This window comes from Balaenoptera borealis (genome assembly GCF_965194805.1).
Source record: "Balaenoptera borealis genome assembly, chromosome: 1".
NCBI lineage: Eukaryota > Metazoa > Chordata > Mammalia > Artiodactyla > Balaenopteridae > Balaenoptera > Balaenoptera borealis.
The window spans coordinates 176,829,642-176,848,015 of NC_138860.1; the positions used below are offsets into that span (position 1 = coordinate 176,829,642).

At 38.4% G+C, this 18,374-nt stretch overlaps 1 protein-coding gene across 5 annotated transcripts in view; it reads right to left on the reverse strand.

Moving 5' to 3' along the window:
* The window catches only part of ZBTB40 (zinc finger and BTB domain containing 40), an 85,297-nt gene that overhangs the window by 33,077 nt on the left and 33,846 nt on the right, over nucleotides 1-18,374 (reverse strand). For 4 of the 5 annotated variants that reach the window (XM_082372566.1, XM_082372565.1, XM_082372564.1 and 1 more), the window contains 2 exons: nucleotides 13,718-14,487; nucleotides 13,114-13,247 (listed from right to left, as the gene is read on the reverse strand). In XM_082372566.1, the coding sequence (XP_082228692.1) occupies nucleotides 13,114-13,247; nucleotides 13,718-14,414 (831 nt within the window). In that variant the 5' untranslated portion in view covers nucleotides 14,415-14,487. The remainder of the gene's footprint in view (nucleotides 1-13,113; nucleotides 13,248-13,717; nucleotides 14,488-18,374) is intronic. The other variant, XM_082372567.1, reaches the window with a different exon arrangement.

Here is an 18,374-nt window from a genome sequence, read left to right on the forward strand (position 1 = left end):
TTCATCTCTCATAGACCTGTAAAGTGAACCCTATCCACTCACTTCTCAAGAAGGTTACCCTATAGTGTGTCAGTGAACACAGTCCACAAAACACTGCCCTACAGGTCTTGGCAAACCTCTGAAGTAGTAACACGGATGAAAACATCAGATTCACATAAGAGCCTTCACTGTTGTTTGCCTTTGAAACAAAGTTGAAGGAAAAAAGGATGCTACCAGGTCTTCAGCTTTGGGAGTCTTTCTAGAACTTTAGGTGAAAAGTGGATCAAACAGCAAGGAAATCAATAGTAGAAAAAGTTATCTCCTTATTCTAGTTAAACACTCACCTTGCTATCTACACAATTAATTAAAAGCAGGGACACGGCTAGGAACAAAGCAAGTAGACAATTAAAAGTTCTAGCATAAAAGGTGAAAAAAAGTATAAGTTTGCCTTTAAATACAGGTTTTACTCAGCTCAGCCGGAAAGCCTCTTAGGTCAGTATCAGCTTTTTCTAATGGTAAGAGATACTACACTGAGATAAAGACAAGGGGAAGCCACTTTCCCATTCCGGCACCCAAGAGATTTCTCCTTAATCAGTTTTGGCTTTGGTTTCACACAATTCGAGCTGCCCAGGTTCTTCTCATATTGCTGCAATCACTGCTCAGAGAATGGCTTTGCCACCTTTCATCATTTATCTCAGGAAAGAAAATAATCAGGACACTGGTTCATGATGTCCTCCCTTAACACAATCCAGGCCAGGTACATACCTCATATCTGTTTTTAAGAAAAGGAACAGGCTGGTCCATCTCAATCAGAACATCACTCACAAGCCTTTAACAGGCCTCAAAATTACACACCTAAGTGTAGATTATAGTTAACATTGAGCCATCTTTTTAATTTATGATGATGAACCAAATAACAGCCAACAACAACAAAAAACATTCAAAGCTCTCTGGGAGCTAAAGATGTATAAACAGAACAGTGACAAACAAAACCCCCAAACAACCTTTACAACTGTAGCTGAAATGCAGAATGATGTTCCAAGTGAACAGTTCTAATAAATACATTCGACACTGAAGTATTTTGGGGATTCCTGTAGTTGGGTGACTTCTGTATACACTTCCCAAAAAATTACATACGTGGCAGGATTTCTTTGTTGTCAAGACATTCTATAAGGATAGGGATCCAGTCTTATTTATGTTTATTTTCCTAGCAACCAGCTCAATGCCTGGCACATACCAGTTGCTCAGTAAATATCTGCTGTATCAAGGAGAAAGCAAAGAATAACACTTGGGAAATGGGTATTCAGCAGCTACTCAAAACACTGAGAGCTGTCAGCATAGACACTGTGACATCTGCCATCATACATTAAGAATTTTGTTAAGCCATTAACTTCTCCATCAAAACTTCTCAAAATGTAGTCTAGAGATACCAAAAAAGCAGTCCATGGGGAACTTGTTAAAGATGGAGATTCCCAAGCTCTACCACAACGTAAGAATCAGACTCTGGAAATGCGGCTGGAGGTGTACATTTTAACAAGTCCACCATTTTAACAAGTGCATCATTTTTATATATACTGAACTGCTGTTCTAGAGACTGATGGCTTTGTACGAGACACTACACCTGCAGTTCAGGAAGCTACTTCCAAGGGTAATGGTACCTATTTGAAAGCATGACTTGCAAATTAAGCTTAAACATCAACAGCAAACCATCTCATGTCAGAGTAAGTGACCACGGCACTAGGATATTATAAGGCATTACGTGAAAAAGGCGTTTCAAGACTGAGTCTAAAAATGACTTTTTTTAAATGACTTTTTAATTTTAAATAATATTTTTAAATTTTTAATCACTTTATTTTATTATTTTTTTATTTATTTCTTTTTTTTCTCCCTTTTCTTCTGAGCCCTGTGGCTGACAGGGTCTTGGTGCTCCAGTTGGGTGTCAGGCCTGAGCTTCTTAGGTGGGAGAGCTGAGTTCAGGATATTGGGCCACCAGAGACCTCCCGGCCCCACATAATAGCAAATGGTGAAAGCTCCCCCAGAGATCTCCATCTCAACACTAAGACCCAGCTCCACTCAACGACCAGCAAGCTACAGTGCTGGACACCCTATGCCAAACAACTAGCAAGACAGGAACACAATCCCACCCATTAGCAGGGAGGCTACCTAAAATCATAATACGGTCACAGACACCCCAAAACACACCACCGGACATGGTCCTGCCCACCAGAAAGATCCAGCTTCATCCACCAGAACACAGGTACTAGTCCCCGTCACCAGGAAGCCTACACAACCCACTGAACCAACCTTAGCCACTGGGGGCAGACACCAAAAACAACGGGAACTATGAACCTGCAGCCTGCGACAAGGAGACCCCAAACACAGTATGTTAATCAAAATGAGAAGACAGAGAAACACACAGCAGATGAAGGAGCAAGGTAAAAACCCACCAGACCAAACAAATGAAGAGGAAGTAGGCAGTCTACCTGAAAAAGAATTCAGAGTAATGATAGTAAAGATGATCCAAAATCTTGGAAATAAAATACAAGAAACGTTTAACAAGGACCTAGAAGAACTAAAGAGCATCAAACAATGATGAACAACACAATAAATGAAATTTAAAATTCTCTAGAAGGAATCAATAGCAGAATAACTGAGGCAGAAGAAAAGATAGGTGACATGGAAGATAAAATAGTGGAAATAACTAACACAGAGCAGAATAAAGAAAAAAGAATGAAAAGAATTGAGGACAGTCTCAGAGACCTCTAGGGCAACATTAAATGCACCAACATTCGAATTATAGGGGTCCCAGAAGAAGAAGAGAAAAAGAAAGGAACTGAGAAAATATTTGACAAGATTATAGTTGAAAACTTCCCTAATATGGGAAAGGAAATAGTCAATCAAGTCCAGGAAGCATAGAGAGTCCCATACAGGATAAATCCAAGGAGAAACACGCCAAGACACATATTCATCAAACTATCAAAAATTAAATACAAAGAAAAAATATTAAAAGCAGCAAGGGAAAAGCAACAAATAACATACAAGGGAATCCCCATAAGGTTAACAGCTGATCTTTCAGCAGAAACTCTGCAAGCCAGAAGGGAGTGGCAAGACATATTTAAAGTGATGAAAGGGAAAAACCTACAACCAAGATTACTCTACCCAGCAAGGATCTCATTCAGATTTGACGGAGAAATTAAAACCTTTAAAGACAAGCAAAAACTAAGAGAATTTAGCACCACCAAACCAGCTTTGCAACAAATGCTAAAGGAACTTCTCTAGGCAGGAAACACAAGAGAAGGAAAAGACCTACAATAACAAACCCAAAAATTTAAGAAAATGGTAATAGGAACATACATATCAATAATTACCTTAAATGGATTAAATGCTCCAACCAAAAGACACAGACTGGCTGAATGGATACAAAAACAAGACCTGTACATATGTTGTCTACAAGAGACCCACTTCAGGCCTAGGGACACATACAGACTGAAAGTGAGGGGATGGAAAAAGATATTCCATGCAAATGGTAATCAAAAGAAAGCTGGAGTAGCAATCCTCTTATCAGACAAAATAGACTTTAAAACAAAGACCATTACAAGAGACAAAGAAGGACACACATAATGATCAAGGGATCAATCCAAGATGAAGATACAACAATTGTAAACATTTATGCACCCAACATAGGAGCACCTCAATACATAAGGCAAATGCTAACAGCCATAAAAGGGGAAATCGACAGTAACACAATAATAGTAACACCCCACTTTCACCAATGGACAGATCATCCAAAATGAAAATAAATAAGGAAACACAAGCTTTAAATGACACATTCAACAAGATGGACTTAATTGATATTTATAGGACATTCCAGCCAAAAACAACAGAATACTCTTTCTTCTCAAGTGCTCATGGAACATTCTCCAGGATAGATCATATCTTGGGTCACAAATCAAGCCTTGGTAAAATTAAGAAAATTGAAATCGTATCAAGTATCTTTTCCGACCACAACTCTATGAGACTAGATATCAATTACAGGGAAAAATCTGTAAAAAATACAAACACATGGAGGCTAAACAGTACACTACTAAATAACCAAGAGATCACTGAAGAAATCAAAGAGGAAATCAAAAAATACCTAGAAACAAATGACAATGAAAACATGACGACCCCAAACCTATGGGATGCAGCAAAAGCAGTTCTAAGAGGGAAATTTATAGCAATACAATCCTACCTCAAGAAACAAGAAACATCTCAAATAAACAACCTAACCTTACACCTAAAGCAATTAGAGAAAGAACAAAAAAACCCCCAAAGTTAGCAGAAGGAAAGAAATCATAAAGATCAGATCAGAAATAAATTAAAAAGAAATGAAGGAAATGATAGCAAAGATCAATAAAACTAAAAGCTGGTTCTTTGAGAAGATAAACAAAATTGATAAACCATTAGCCAGACTAATCAAGAGAAAAAGGGAGAAGACTCAAATCAATAGAATAAGAAATGAAAAAGGAGAAGTAACCACTGACACTGCAGAAATACAAAAGATCATGAGAGATTACTACAAGCAACTCTATGCCAATAAAATGGACAACCTGGAAGAAATGGACAAATTCTTAGAAATGCACAACCTGCCAAGAATGAACCAGGAAGAAATAGAAAATATGAACAGACCAATCACAAGCACTGAAATTGAAACTGTGATTAAAAACCTTCCAACAAACAAAAGCCCAGGACCAGATGGCTTCACAGGTGAATTCTATCAAACATTTAGAGAAGAGCTAACACCTATCCTTCTCAAACTCTTCCAAAATATTGCAGAGGGAGGAACACTCCCAAACTCATTCTACGAGGCCACCATCACCCTGATACCAAAACCAGACAAAGATGTCACAAAGAAAGAAAACTACAGGCCAATATCACTGATGAACATAGATGCAAAAATCCTCAACAAAATACTAGCAAACAGAATCCAACAGCACATTAAAAGGATCATACACCATGATCAAGTGGGGTTTATTCCAGGAATGCAAGGATTCTTCAATATACGCAAATCAATCAATGTGATACACCATATTAACAAATTGAAGGAGAAAAACCATATGATCATCTCAATAGATGCAGAGAAAGCTTTTGACAAAATTCAACGCCCATTTATGATAAAAGCCCTGCAGAAAGTAGGCATAGAGGGAACTTTCCTCAACATAATAAAGGCCATATATGACAAACCCACAGCCAACATTGTCCTCAATGGTGAAAAACTGAAACCATTCCCACTAAGATCAGGAACAAGACAAGGTTGCCCACTCTCACCACTATTATTCAACATAGTTTTGGAAGTGTTAGCCACAGCAATCAGAGAAGACAAAGAAATAAAAGGAATCCAAATCAGAAAAGAAGAAGTAAAGCTGTCACTATTTGCAGATGACATGATACTATACATAGAGAATCCTAAAGATGCTACCAGAAAACTCCTAGAGCTAATCAATGAATTTGGTAAAGTAGCAGGATACAAAATTAATGCACAGAAATCTCTTGCATTTCTATACACTAATGATGAAAAATCTGAAAGTGAAATTAAGAAAACACTCCCGTTTACCATTGCAATATAAAGAATAAAATATCTAGGAATAAACCTACCTAAGGAGACAAAAGACCTGTATGCAGAAAATTATAAGACACTGATGAAAGAAATTAAAGATGATACAAATAGATGGAGAGATATACCATGTTCCTGGATTGGAAGAATCAACATTGTGAAAATGACTCTACTACCCAAAGCAATCTACAGATTCAATGCAATCCCTATCAAACTACCACTGGCATTTTTCACAGAACTAGAACAAAAAATTTCACAATTTGTATGGAAACACAAAAGACCCCGAATAGCCAAAGCAACCTTGAGAAAGAAAAACGGAGCTGGAGGAATCAGGCTCCCTGACTTCAGACTATATTACAAAGCTACAGTAATCAAGACAGTTTGGTACTGGCACAAAAACAGAAATATAGATCAATGGAACAGGATAGAAAGCCCAGAGATAAACCCACACACATATGGTCACCTTATCTTTGATAAAGGAGGCAAGAATATACAGTGGAGAAAAGACAGCCTCTTCAATAAGTGGTGCTGGGAAAATTGGACAGATACATGTAAAAGTATGAAATTAGAACACTCCCTGACACCATGCACAAAAATAAACTCAAAATGGATTAAAGACCTAAATGTAAGGCCAGACACTATCAAACTCTTAGAGGAAAACATAGGCAGAACACTCTATGACATACATCACAGCAAGATTCTTTTTGACCCAGCTCCCAGAGAAATGGAAATAAGAACACAAATAAACAAATGGGACCTAATGAAACTTAAAAGCTTTTGCACAGCAAAGGAAACCATAAACAAGACCAAAAGACAACCCTCAGAATGGGAGAAAATATTTGCAAATGAAGCAACTGACAAAGGATTAATCTCCAAGATTTACAAGCAGCTCATGCAGCTCAATAACAAAAAAACGAACAACCCAATCCAAAAATGGGCAGAAGACCTAAATAGACATTTCTCCAAAGAAGATATACAGATTGCCAACAGACACATGAAAGAATGCTCAACATCATTAATCATTAGAGAAATGCAAATCAAAACTACAATGAGATATCATCTCACACCGATCAGAATGGCCATCATCAAAAAATCTAGAAACAATAAATGCTGGAGAGGGTGTGGAGGAAAGGGAACACTCTTGCACTGTTGGTGGGAATGTAAATTGATACAGCCACTATGGAGAACAGTATGGAGGTTCCTTAAAAAACTACAAATAGAACTACCATACGACCCAGCAATCCCACTACTGGGCATATACCCTGAGAAAACCATAGTTCAAAAAGAGTCATGTACCAAAATGTTCATTGCAGCTCTATTTACAATAGCCAGGACATGGAAGCAACCTAAATGTCCATCGACAGATGAATGGATAAAGAAGATGTGGCACATATATACAATGGAATATTACTCAGCCATAAAAAGAAATGAAATGGAGGTATTTGTAATGAGGTGGATGGAGTTAGAGTCTGTCATACAGAGTGAAGTAAGTCAGAAAGAGAAAAACAAATACAGTATGCTAACACATATATACGGAATCTAAGGGGAAAAAAAAAAAAAGCCATGAAGAACCTAGTGGCAAGACGGGAATAAAGACACAGACCTACTAGAGAATGGACTTGAGGATATGGGGAGGGGGTGGGGTGAGATGTGACAGGGTGAGAGAGTGTCATGGACATATATACACTACCAAATGTAAAATAGATAGCTAGTGGGAAGTAGCCACATAGCACAGGGAGATCAGCTCGGTGCTTTGTGACCACCTAGAGGGGTGGGATGGGGAGGGTGGGAGGGAGGGAGATGCAAGAGGGAAGAGAAATGGGAACATATTGTATATGTATAACTGATTCACTTTGTTATAAAGCAGAAGCTAACACACCATTGTAAGGCAATTATACTTCAATAAAGATGTTTAAAAAAAAAAAAAAAAGAAAGAAAAAAGAGAGAAGTCTCAAATCAACAGAATTAGAAATGAAAAAGGAGAAGTAACAACTGACACTGCAGAAATACAAAGGATCATGAGAGATTACTACAAGCAACTATATACCAATAAAATGGACAACCTGGAAGAAATGGACAAATTCTTAAAAAAGCACAACCTTCCAAGACTGAATCAGGAAGAAACAGAAAATACAAACAGACCAATCACAAGCACTGAAATTGAAACTGTGATTAAAAATCTTCCAAAAAACAAAAGCCCAGGACCAGATGGCTTCACAGGTGAATTCTATCAAACATTTAGAGAACAGCTAACACCTATCCTTCTCAAACTCTTCCAAAATAGAGCAGAGTGAGGAACACTCCCAAACTCATTCTACGAGGCCACCATCACCCTGATACCAAAACCAGACAAAGATGTCACAAAAAAAGAAAACTATAGGCCAATATCACTGATGAACAAAGATGCAAAAATCCTCAACAAAATACTAGCAAATAGAATCCAACAGCACATTAAAAGGATCATACACCATGATCAAGTGGGGTTTATCTCAGGAATGCAAGGATTCTTCAACATACGCAAATCAATCATGTGATAAGCCATATTAATAAACTGAAGGATAAAAATCATATGATCATCTCAATAGATGCAGAAAAAGCTTTCGACAAAATTCAACACCCATTTATGATAAAAACTCTCCAGAAAGTAGGCATAGAGGGAACTTACATCAACATAATAAAGGCCATATATGAGAAACACACAGCCAGCATCATTCTCAATGATGAAAACCTGAAACCATTTCCATGAAGATCAGGAACAAGACAGGGTTGTCCACTCTCACCACTATTATTCAACATAGTTTTGGAAGTTTTAGCCACAGCAATCAGAGAAGAAAAAGAAATAAAAGGAATCCAAATTGGAAAAGAAGAAGTAAAGCTGTCATTGTTTGTAGATGACATGATACTATACATAGAGAATCCTAAAGATGCTACCAGAGAACTACTAGAGCTAATCAATGAATTTGGTAAAGTAGCAGGATACAAAATTAATGCACAGAAATCTCTTGCATTCCTATACACTAATGATGAAAAATATGAAAGAGAAATTAAGGAAACACTCCCATTTACCACTGCAACAAAAAGAATAAAATACCTAGGAATAAATCTACCTAAGGAGACAAAAGACCTATATGCAGAAAAGTGTAAGACACTGACGAAAGAAATTAAAGATGATACAAACAGATGGAGAGATATACCATGTTCCTGGATTGGAAGAATCAACATTGTGAAAATGACTCTACTACCCAAAGCAATCTACAGATTCAATGCAATCCTTATCAAACTACCAGTGGCATTTTTCACAGAACTAGAACAAAAAATTTCACAATTTGTATGGAAACACAAAAGACCCCAAATAGCCAAAGCAACCTTGAGAAAGAAAAACGGAGCTGGAGGAATCAGGCTCCCTGACTTCAGACTATACTACAAAGCTACAGTAATCAAGACAGTATGGTACTGGCACAAAAACAGAAATATAGATCAATGGAACAGGACAGAAAGCCCAGAGATAAACCCACACACGTATGGTCACCTTATCTTTGATAAAGGAGGCAAGAATATACAATGGAGAAAAGACAGCCTTTCAATAAATGGTGCTGGGAAAACTGGACAGCTACATGTAAAAGAATGAAATTAGAACACTTCCTAACACCATACACAAAAATAAACTCAAAATGGATTAAAGACCTAAATGTAAGACCAGACACTATAAAACTCTTAGAGGAAAACATAGGCCAAACACTCTATGACATAAATCACAGCAAGATCCTTTTTGATCCACCTCCTAGAGTAACGGAAATAAAAACAAAAATAAACAAATGGGACCTAATGAAACTTCAAAGCTTTTGCACAGCAAAGGAAACCATAAACAAGACGAAAAGACAACCCTCAGAATGGGAGAAAATATTTGCCAATGAAGCAACTGACAAAGGATTAATCTCCTCAATATACAAGCAGCTCATGCAGCTCAATATCAAAGAAACAAATAACCCAATCCAAAAATGTGCAGAAGACCTAAATAGACATTTCTCCAAAGGAGATATACAGATTGCCAACAAACACATGATAGGATGCTCAACATCACTAATCATTAGAGAAATGCAAATCAAAACTGCAATGAGGTATCACCTCACACCGGTCAGAATGGTCATCATCAAAACATCTACAAAAAATAAATGCTGGAGAGGGTGTGGAGAAAAGGAAACCCTCTTGCACTGTTGGTGGGAATGTAAATTGATACAGCCACTGTGGAGAACAGTATGGAGGTTCCTTAAAAAACTAAAATCAGAACTACCATACAACCCAGCAATCCCACTACTGAGCATATACCCTGAGAAAACCATAATTCAAAAAGAGACATGTACCACAATGTTCATTGCAACTCTATTTACAATAGTCAGCACATGGAAGCAACCTAAATGTCCATCAACAGATGAATGGATAACGAAGATATGGCACATATATACAATGGAATATTACTCAGCTATAAAAAGAAACAAAATTGAGTTATTTGTAGTGAGGTGGATGGACTTAGAGACTGTCATACAGAGTGAATTAAGTCAGAAAGAGAAAAACAAATACCATATGATAACACATAGATATGGAATCTAAAAAACAAATGGTTCTGAAGAACCTACGGGAAGGACAGGAATAAAGATGCAGACATAGAGAATGGACTTGAGGACACAGGGAGGGGGAAGGGTAGGCTGGGATGAAGTAAGAGAGTGGCATGGACATATATACACTATCAAATGTAAAATAGATAGCTAGTGGGAAGCAGCCACATAGCACAGGGAGATCAGCTCAGTGCTCTGTGACCACCTAGAGGGGTGGGATAGGGAGGGTAGGAGGGAGACACAAGAGGGATGGGATATGGGGATATATGTATACATATAGCTGATTCACTTTGTTATACAGCAGAAACTAACACACCATTGTAAAGCAATTATACTCCAATAAAGATGTTAAAAATAAATAAATACATAAAAATTTTAAAAAAATAAAAATACTGAGTTAATGTATCAGCAAACAATAGCAGTTGTCACCTACTGAGCTCCTTCTATGTGCCTGGCATTTTAGTATGAGTTTTACATAAATCTTAATTAATTTCACAATGACCCTATGATGTAGGTGATAACACTCCCAAATTTTACAAATTAGGAAATTAAGGCTTTCAGAGATTAAGCTGTTGAAGCTAACAATACTAGTAAATGGTAGAGCTGGATAAATGAATGGTATATCCATACAATGGAACCCTGCTCAGCAATAAAAAGGAATGAACATGCAACAACTTGGGTGAACCTCAAAATAGTTATGCTGAATGCAAGAAGCCAGACCAAAAGGAATACAGATTATATGATTCCATTTATAAAATACTCTAGAAAATGCACATTCATCTAGAGAGAGAGAAAGCAGACCAGTGTTACCTGGGGAAGAGCAAGTGGAAAGGGGCAGGATGGAGGGATTACAAAGGGATGTGAAAACATTTTTAGGGGTGATGGATATGTTCACTATCTTGATTGTGATGATGATTTCGGGTTTCAAAACTTAGCAAACTATAACCTTTAAAGGTGTACAGTTTGCTGTACATCAATCATACCTCAAGCTGTCTAAAATAAAGTGAGAGAGAAAGAGAGAAGTACGGGGCCTACATACAAAGCAGTACCTCCCCAACTCTATATTTAATTTAATCTTACGTTCTTAAAGTATTTTTCCCTTTTTCTTTCTGTAGCTGAACAATTTATTATAGAATAAAACAGAATCAGTTTTAAATATAGCTACCAAGTGATTTGTAGTGCTCTTACTCTGACCTCTAAAACCGAGGAAGAAATAACATAAGCCTGTAATGATCACCAACAGTGAATCAGTGTTATTGCAAAGTACTATTAACGTTATTGCCATCAAATGATTAGGACAAGCAGTGGGGGGGAAATGCTGAATGAATCCCTGTACAGCAAACATTTCTTGAACACCTGTTATGTGCCAGACACTTTTAGGTACCAGTGTTAGGAAAAAAATGCATAAGACACAGTTTAAGTTAGTACAGAGGTGACACTAATAATTTGAGTATTGCTGATCTAAGGAATGATGTTGCTCCTCTGTAACCAAAGTTAAGTGGAGAGGAAGTCTTAAGAGAGAAAATGAAGAGGTGTGTCTATAAGCTATCGAGGTAACAAACTAGTGACAAAATGATGGATTGAACAGTTAAGAGAACATCCAAGTGCAAAAATATAAAACCATAATGTCCTTCAGCATAATCAGTACAAAGAGTACCAAGGATTTACCACTTGAAACCTCCCCTGAGAGAGTCATCAGGGTCAGCCCAGTCTTGTAAACAGCTTATCTCTCAAAAAAACAATTTATAGCCAACTGTCCATAAACCATGGTTAAAGTAAATACTTGACCTTGAATTTGTTTTTTTAAAAAGTAACTTGATATCAATCAGGGAACTATTTAAATAGTAGAAGGCATTTATTGCTTGGATTAATAGTAACTAACAGACACTAAATTGTCTACAGCAACATGGGAGGCCTCCCCACGCTACCCCCTCAGTCAGATGAGCAAGCCTACAGGGGCAGTGCCCGCTCACTCTGCCAGCACCTCTCAGAATGGGAGGCATGGCCGGGAGAAAGGGGAAGCAAGGGAGTCCTAAAGTGGCAGTGCAGTCAACCCTGCAGCGTCAGGTGTGAGGAACTGGGTAGTGAGGGAGCCCACAGGCGGGGATGCACCTCACTGAGATAATGGAAAAAACAGAAAACGTCAACTAAGAAATAGAGCATGATAACCATTTGACAGTTTTCTGTCAGGTGATGCCTATGTACGTTTATACATACATGACATACACGCATCATTTTTACCCCTTTAGGAGGTAACTCAATGTGTAAGAGAAGAGCTCTAAAGTCAGAATGCTTAGGTTTGAATTCTTGCTCAGAGTTTAGTTTTATGAGCTCTGCAACCTTGGCCAAGTTACATCACCTCTTTGAGACAGTTTTTCTCATCCATAAAACAGTGATAAAAAATAATAATATCCACCTCAATGATTTTTGTGAGGATTAAATGAGACAACATATGTATTGATACCAAGTGTATCAAAGTAAGTATTCAATAAATGTTCACCATTATTGTTTTTATGTCTGAAAATGACCACTGTATTCCTAAACACAATGCAATTTACTGTGTAAGTCCATATTAAATCCTTTTCGTACCATGCTTTGAGTATTTATTGTTGTTCGGTTTTTTGTTTTTATTACCTGATCTCTGATTTGGGGTTATCCATGACTACCTTCTGCCCCATTTTATTCCTGATTAGGAAATGGTAAGCTCAGTTAAATATCCTGGATCAAAACCCTGGGATCCACCTAGTGATCAAAATATAACTCGTTTTGAAAGTATCTTGCCTAACACTTTTGCACAACTTTCCTTTAGGGGATAAATGTCAAAAAAAAAAAAAAAATTTAAAGTTTGAAAAAAATTGAGACCCTGATAACTGATCTGCTATCCTGAGAACACTAAACCAGCAAACAAATAAAACTCACGGCACCTACCTCCTTCTGTGCACCTTTAATTTCTGAACATTCTTCTAGTCTTTTTAAAACATCCTGGGTAATCAAGAGTGCATCTGAGAAGATTTTTTCATTTTCTAGAAGAAAATTCAGCTGGTAATGTTTCCCCTCATACTCTGAATGTAAAACAAAACAAAATTTTAAAAATCGGTGATTGATTACTTGAAATGATTTTTAAAAGTTTAAGCTGTCTGAGAACCTTTAGGTCATGTACTGCTTTTGTAAATAACAGCTAATGTATCAGTTATGAGTAATAGCAAACAGCATCTCTAATAGCTTCCTCCTTTGTGCCATCATCATCCTAGTTAAAATAATGGGTAAGAATCAAAAATGGTACATGGTTATTTCAATACTGTTTTTCTGCTCTGTGGTTCATCTTCAGGCTTGCAACACTCAAAACCACAGACACTTTTAAAAGAAGAATGTCCCAGTACAAGTATTGCATTGGATTTTGGTTTCCAATCTAACAGTGGTCTTTGATAAATTTATCAATGAAACAAACAAACAAAAAACTCATAAAGATCACTGAATCTAGTAATTGACAACAGAAGGACAGATTACAAAACAACTATTAAATGAATATTACCTGGTTCTGGGCTTGCTTCCTTTGCCTCACTAAAGGTTTGTACAACAGGAGAAGGGGAAAAAACTTCAGCTGTCAGAGGAGTCTCCACTGGGGTGTCTGCATTCCCCTGAATCCCTTGGGCAGCACAAGGATCCACACTCATCTCTTGCACAACTGTTTGGATCACTTCCCCCATCTCGGCTTTCACAGGGCCCCCTGGAGGGGTGGAAACCTCCGGGGAAGAATGAAGCTCTCCAGCACCCTCGGAGGAAAGGATTTCTACTTCAGGCTTCTCCAACTCCTTCCTGGATGACTCTGAGGATGGTGTGGAGACATCCCTCACCACCTGACCCTGAACAGAGCAGTTTACAAGGCTAGTTAGAAGGTTTTTACAACTAACAGCCACATCAAACATCTGTAGGCTGTCGGCTAAGGAGATGATTTTGGAGAAGTTGTGCTTGCCCACAGGTAGTCTGCCAGTGTACATCATTTCTAACAAGAGGGCAAACTCCTCAGGGCTCACGACAGATGCATCGATGGAGATGGTGTCTGTGTTGTCCAGCAGGGTTTTGAACAGGAGGCTGGCAGCAGCCAGGACAAGTTTGTGGGCCCTGAAGTAAATGGTACCAATGGAAATGGTGCAGTCACAGAACTGCTGCTCCTTGCACAGCGTGTAGAGCTGCTGCAGCAGCTGCCGGCTATAGTTGGGGAGCTCCATCGCATCAGCTCTGCCTGAGGACTTCCTTTCCTCTCTTCTTCCAGAATCACTTTGTGAGGATCAGCACTAGACCCTGGAGAAACCCCAAAAATGCCATGTTAATACTTCATAAGCACACAGGGAAATGCCCTGAATGAATTATTAAAATGAACAGGCAATTCACTGGTTCATTCAGCAAATGCTGCTGAATAGGAAGGGGTACTGTGCCAGGTATACTGAATTAATCATGATAATAACTGGCATGGGTTTAACTGCATAAACAGGACTATGCTTAGTGTGTCATCTGGATGATCTCATTTGATCCTCACAAAAACTCACTAGAAAAGTACTGTATCCTCCCCATTTTATAGATGAGACTGAAGCTCAAAGAGACTGAGAGAACCAGCTTAAGGAAAAATAGCCATTAAGTGGCATGCCCATGTCTCACTGATTTCAAAGCTGTAAGTAACTACAATGCATTCTGCTCTCAAGTTCTCAGCCAAATGAAGGAGACATATATATATATAAACAGATTTATAATACAATGTCCTCATATTACTTGACCTATCTACAGCACTGAATACAGGTTGTCATTCCCTCCCCTTTAAAATGCATTTTTCACTTGATCCTGCGCTCTCTGGTTCCTTTGCTGGGTCCTCTGCATCACTTTGGCCTCTAAAGTTTGCTGTGCTCCAGGACTGTCATCTCACTACTTCTCTCTCATCTGATTCCACACCTTTGAAATATCTAAATGTTGAGAGCTTTCAGATTTATATTTCCAGCTCAGCCCTTTCCTCTGAACTGCAGACGCACACTTCCAACTACCTACTGAACATCTCCAATTGGAGGCCTGTTAGATTTCTTAAACTTAAATCCAAACTCCCCTGCCATCTTCCCCACTTCACAGCAATTCTGTCCCTTCTAGCTGTTCAGACCAAAAACCTAGAAATCATCCTTGACTCCTGTTTTTTCTCATATCCCTTACCCAATCCTTTATAAATCCTGTTGGCTCTACCTTCAGAATATATCCAAAATCCAATCACTTATTACTACCTCCACTGGTTCTACTCTGGTCAGCCCAAGCCACCATCACCTTTTATTTGGATATTGCAACAATGTCCTAATTGGTCCCCCATGCCTCCACCCCTTCCTAGCCCTACCCCTACCCTACTCTATCTTCAACCCAGTAGTCAGAGTGATCTTTTTAGCACATAGCCATATATGTCACTTTGCACAAAAGCCTCCATGGTTCCTGGTCTCAGAGTGAAAGCCAAAAGCCAAAATTCTTACTCTGGCTGTCATTAGCTCTAAAACCTCATCTTCTGCCTCGCTGCCCCTCACCCATTCTGCTGTAAGCACCACGCCTTCCTTGCTGATTGTGGAACACACTAAGCATATTCACCCATAGGTTTCTTCACATGTGTGCACGGCTCACTCTCTCACTCCCATCAGGACTCTGCTCAACGGCCACATGATCAACGAGGTCTTCCCTGACCACGTTCTTTATTTTATTTATTTATTTATTTTTTAATGATTTAGAACATTTAATCAAATCTGACCATGTTCTTTAAATAGCAACCTCCTCTCCAACCTCAGAACATTCCATCCCTCTTACTCTATTTTTTATCATAGCCTACTGACACATATTTTTACTTACTTATTATGTACCCCCCTTCACTAGAATATAAACTCCATTAGGGAAGGAACTTTTTTTTTTCATCATCTGCTGCATCCCAGTGCTTAAAATTCTGCCTAACACAAACATTGTTGGCTAGTTGGTGGAATGAATAAATGAATGGCAGGAAATGTAATGATAGAGATTTGTACTTAGAAGCCCAGTTTGGGGAATAGGGATATCCAAGAGTTAGAGTAAGGTTTTTGTGGAGGAGCTAACAGCTAACCTGCCTTAATAAATGAGCAGGCACTGATGAGGTGAAAAGAGTGGGAGAAAAAGGCACTCCAAGCAGGGAAGCCTGCGTGAGGCACACAGATAAGAAAACATCACATGGCAGGAAGGAGGTTTAGGAGGGGGGATTATAAGGAGTTCAGTGATACTGGAACATATAGAAAAGGACAGGGAGTATCAGGAGATGAATCTGGAGAGGCAGGCAGAGGTTCTGGCCACAGAAAGATACATGGGCCATGCTTAGGAGCTTGGATTTATCCTAAACACAATGACGAGTCAATGAAGGGTTTGAGGGGCTTTAAGCAGGAAAGTCACATGGTCTTTGACATTTGTCAAAATAACATTGGTTGCCTTTGTTACCTTTCCACTCCACCACTATTCCTTATTTTCCCACATTTGAAACTGACAAATAAAAATAAAAATAAAAATAAAAATATTTCCTAGTTCTGGTTTCCAGGTTTGTGGTCTGGCATGGAAGGAGCTTAAAAGTCACCATTCTAACTTGACAAGTAAAAAGGTAAACAGATGGAAAAATCAACAACTCTTCTTAGCTCTGTCAGAGAAGTGAGGTCACAGGGCAAAACTACTGCTCCCAAAATTGGAGAGACAGGCAGAGAATCACAACTTCTCAGAGCAGAAACCCACCAAGAGAAATCCATGGGAAGCAGTGCCAGAACAGGTACACTAAACCTAAGTTAACGAATTGATGGAGGCTCAGGGTGGACAAGTCTGAGAGTTAAAAACTCCAGAGGGACAAAGTCATAATTTTGTGAGTTTTAACTCCAGGAGCTCTACTGGGTACTCACAGTGAATACTGGGGGAAAATTCCCTTCTGCTTCTGGCAGGAAGAAGGAGAAAGTAACCATTTTAAAATATGACAGAGCATTCTGTTCTTCTCAACAAGGCCTAGAATCAGAAGAAACTATTTTACCAGAGTCTAACCTAACTGGAGGAAAGGAAATACCCAACTTCAGCCCACTCTAGCCATCCTGTACCACTTAAGGAGGTGGGGAGGGGGAGACTGAAAAGTATCAGCGAAGTTCACAGTCCAGGGGCACAGACTTACCAAAAGACTGAGACCTAATAATGGGTCTATAAAACACACTTCCTCCCTTCACATCTTACCACCCCATCACTATAGGCATATTTACCACAGTTCCTTTTACCCAGTACTTTATGTCTACCTTTCAAGAAAAAATTACAAGGCATACTAAAAGGCAAAAAGCACACTTCAAAGAGACTGAACAAGCATCAGAACCACAGTCAGATATGTCAGGAATTATCAGACAAGGAATTAAAAAAAAAAAAAAGATTAATAAGATAAGGGATTTAAAGGAAAAAGTAGACAACATGCAAGAACAGATGGCAATGTAAGCAGAGAGATGGAAATGCTAAGAAAGAATGAAAAAGAAAAGCTAGAGGTTAAAAACACTGTAACAGAAATAAAGAATGCCTTTGATGCACTTACTAGTAGACTAGATATGGTTGAGTAAAGAATCTCTGACCTTGAGGATATAACAATAAGAAACTTCCAAAACTGAAAAGCAAAGTGAAAAAGGTCTGAAAAAAACAGAATCAAATATCCAAGAACTGTGAGACAACCACAAAAGGTAAAACATATGTGCAATGGGAATATCTGAAGGAGAAGAGAAAAAGAAACAGAAGCAATATTTGAAGCAATAATGACTAAGAATTTCCCCAAATTAATGTTAGACACCAAACCACAGGTCTAAGAAGCTCAGAACCCCAAGCAGAATAAATGCTCTTAGTAACTATACTTAAGCATATCATATTCAAACTATAGAAAAATCAAAGTTTAAAAAACAAATCTTGAAAAAAGCCAGAGGAAAAAGCACCTTTCCTACAGAGAAGCAGATAGGAATTACATCTAATTTCTCCTCAGAAACCATGCAGGCAAGAGAAGAGTGGAGTGAAATATTTAAAATGTTGAGAAAAGAAAACAAACAAACTACCAACCTAGAATTCTACCCTGAAATTTTTTCCTTTAACAGTGAATGTAAAATAAAGACTTTCTCAGACCAGCAAGATTGAGGGACTTGGTTGCCAGTAGACCT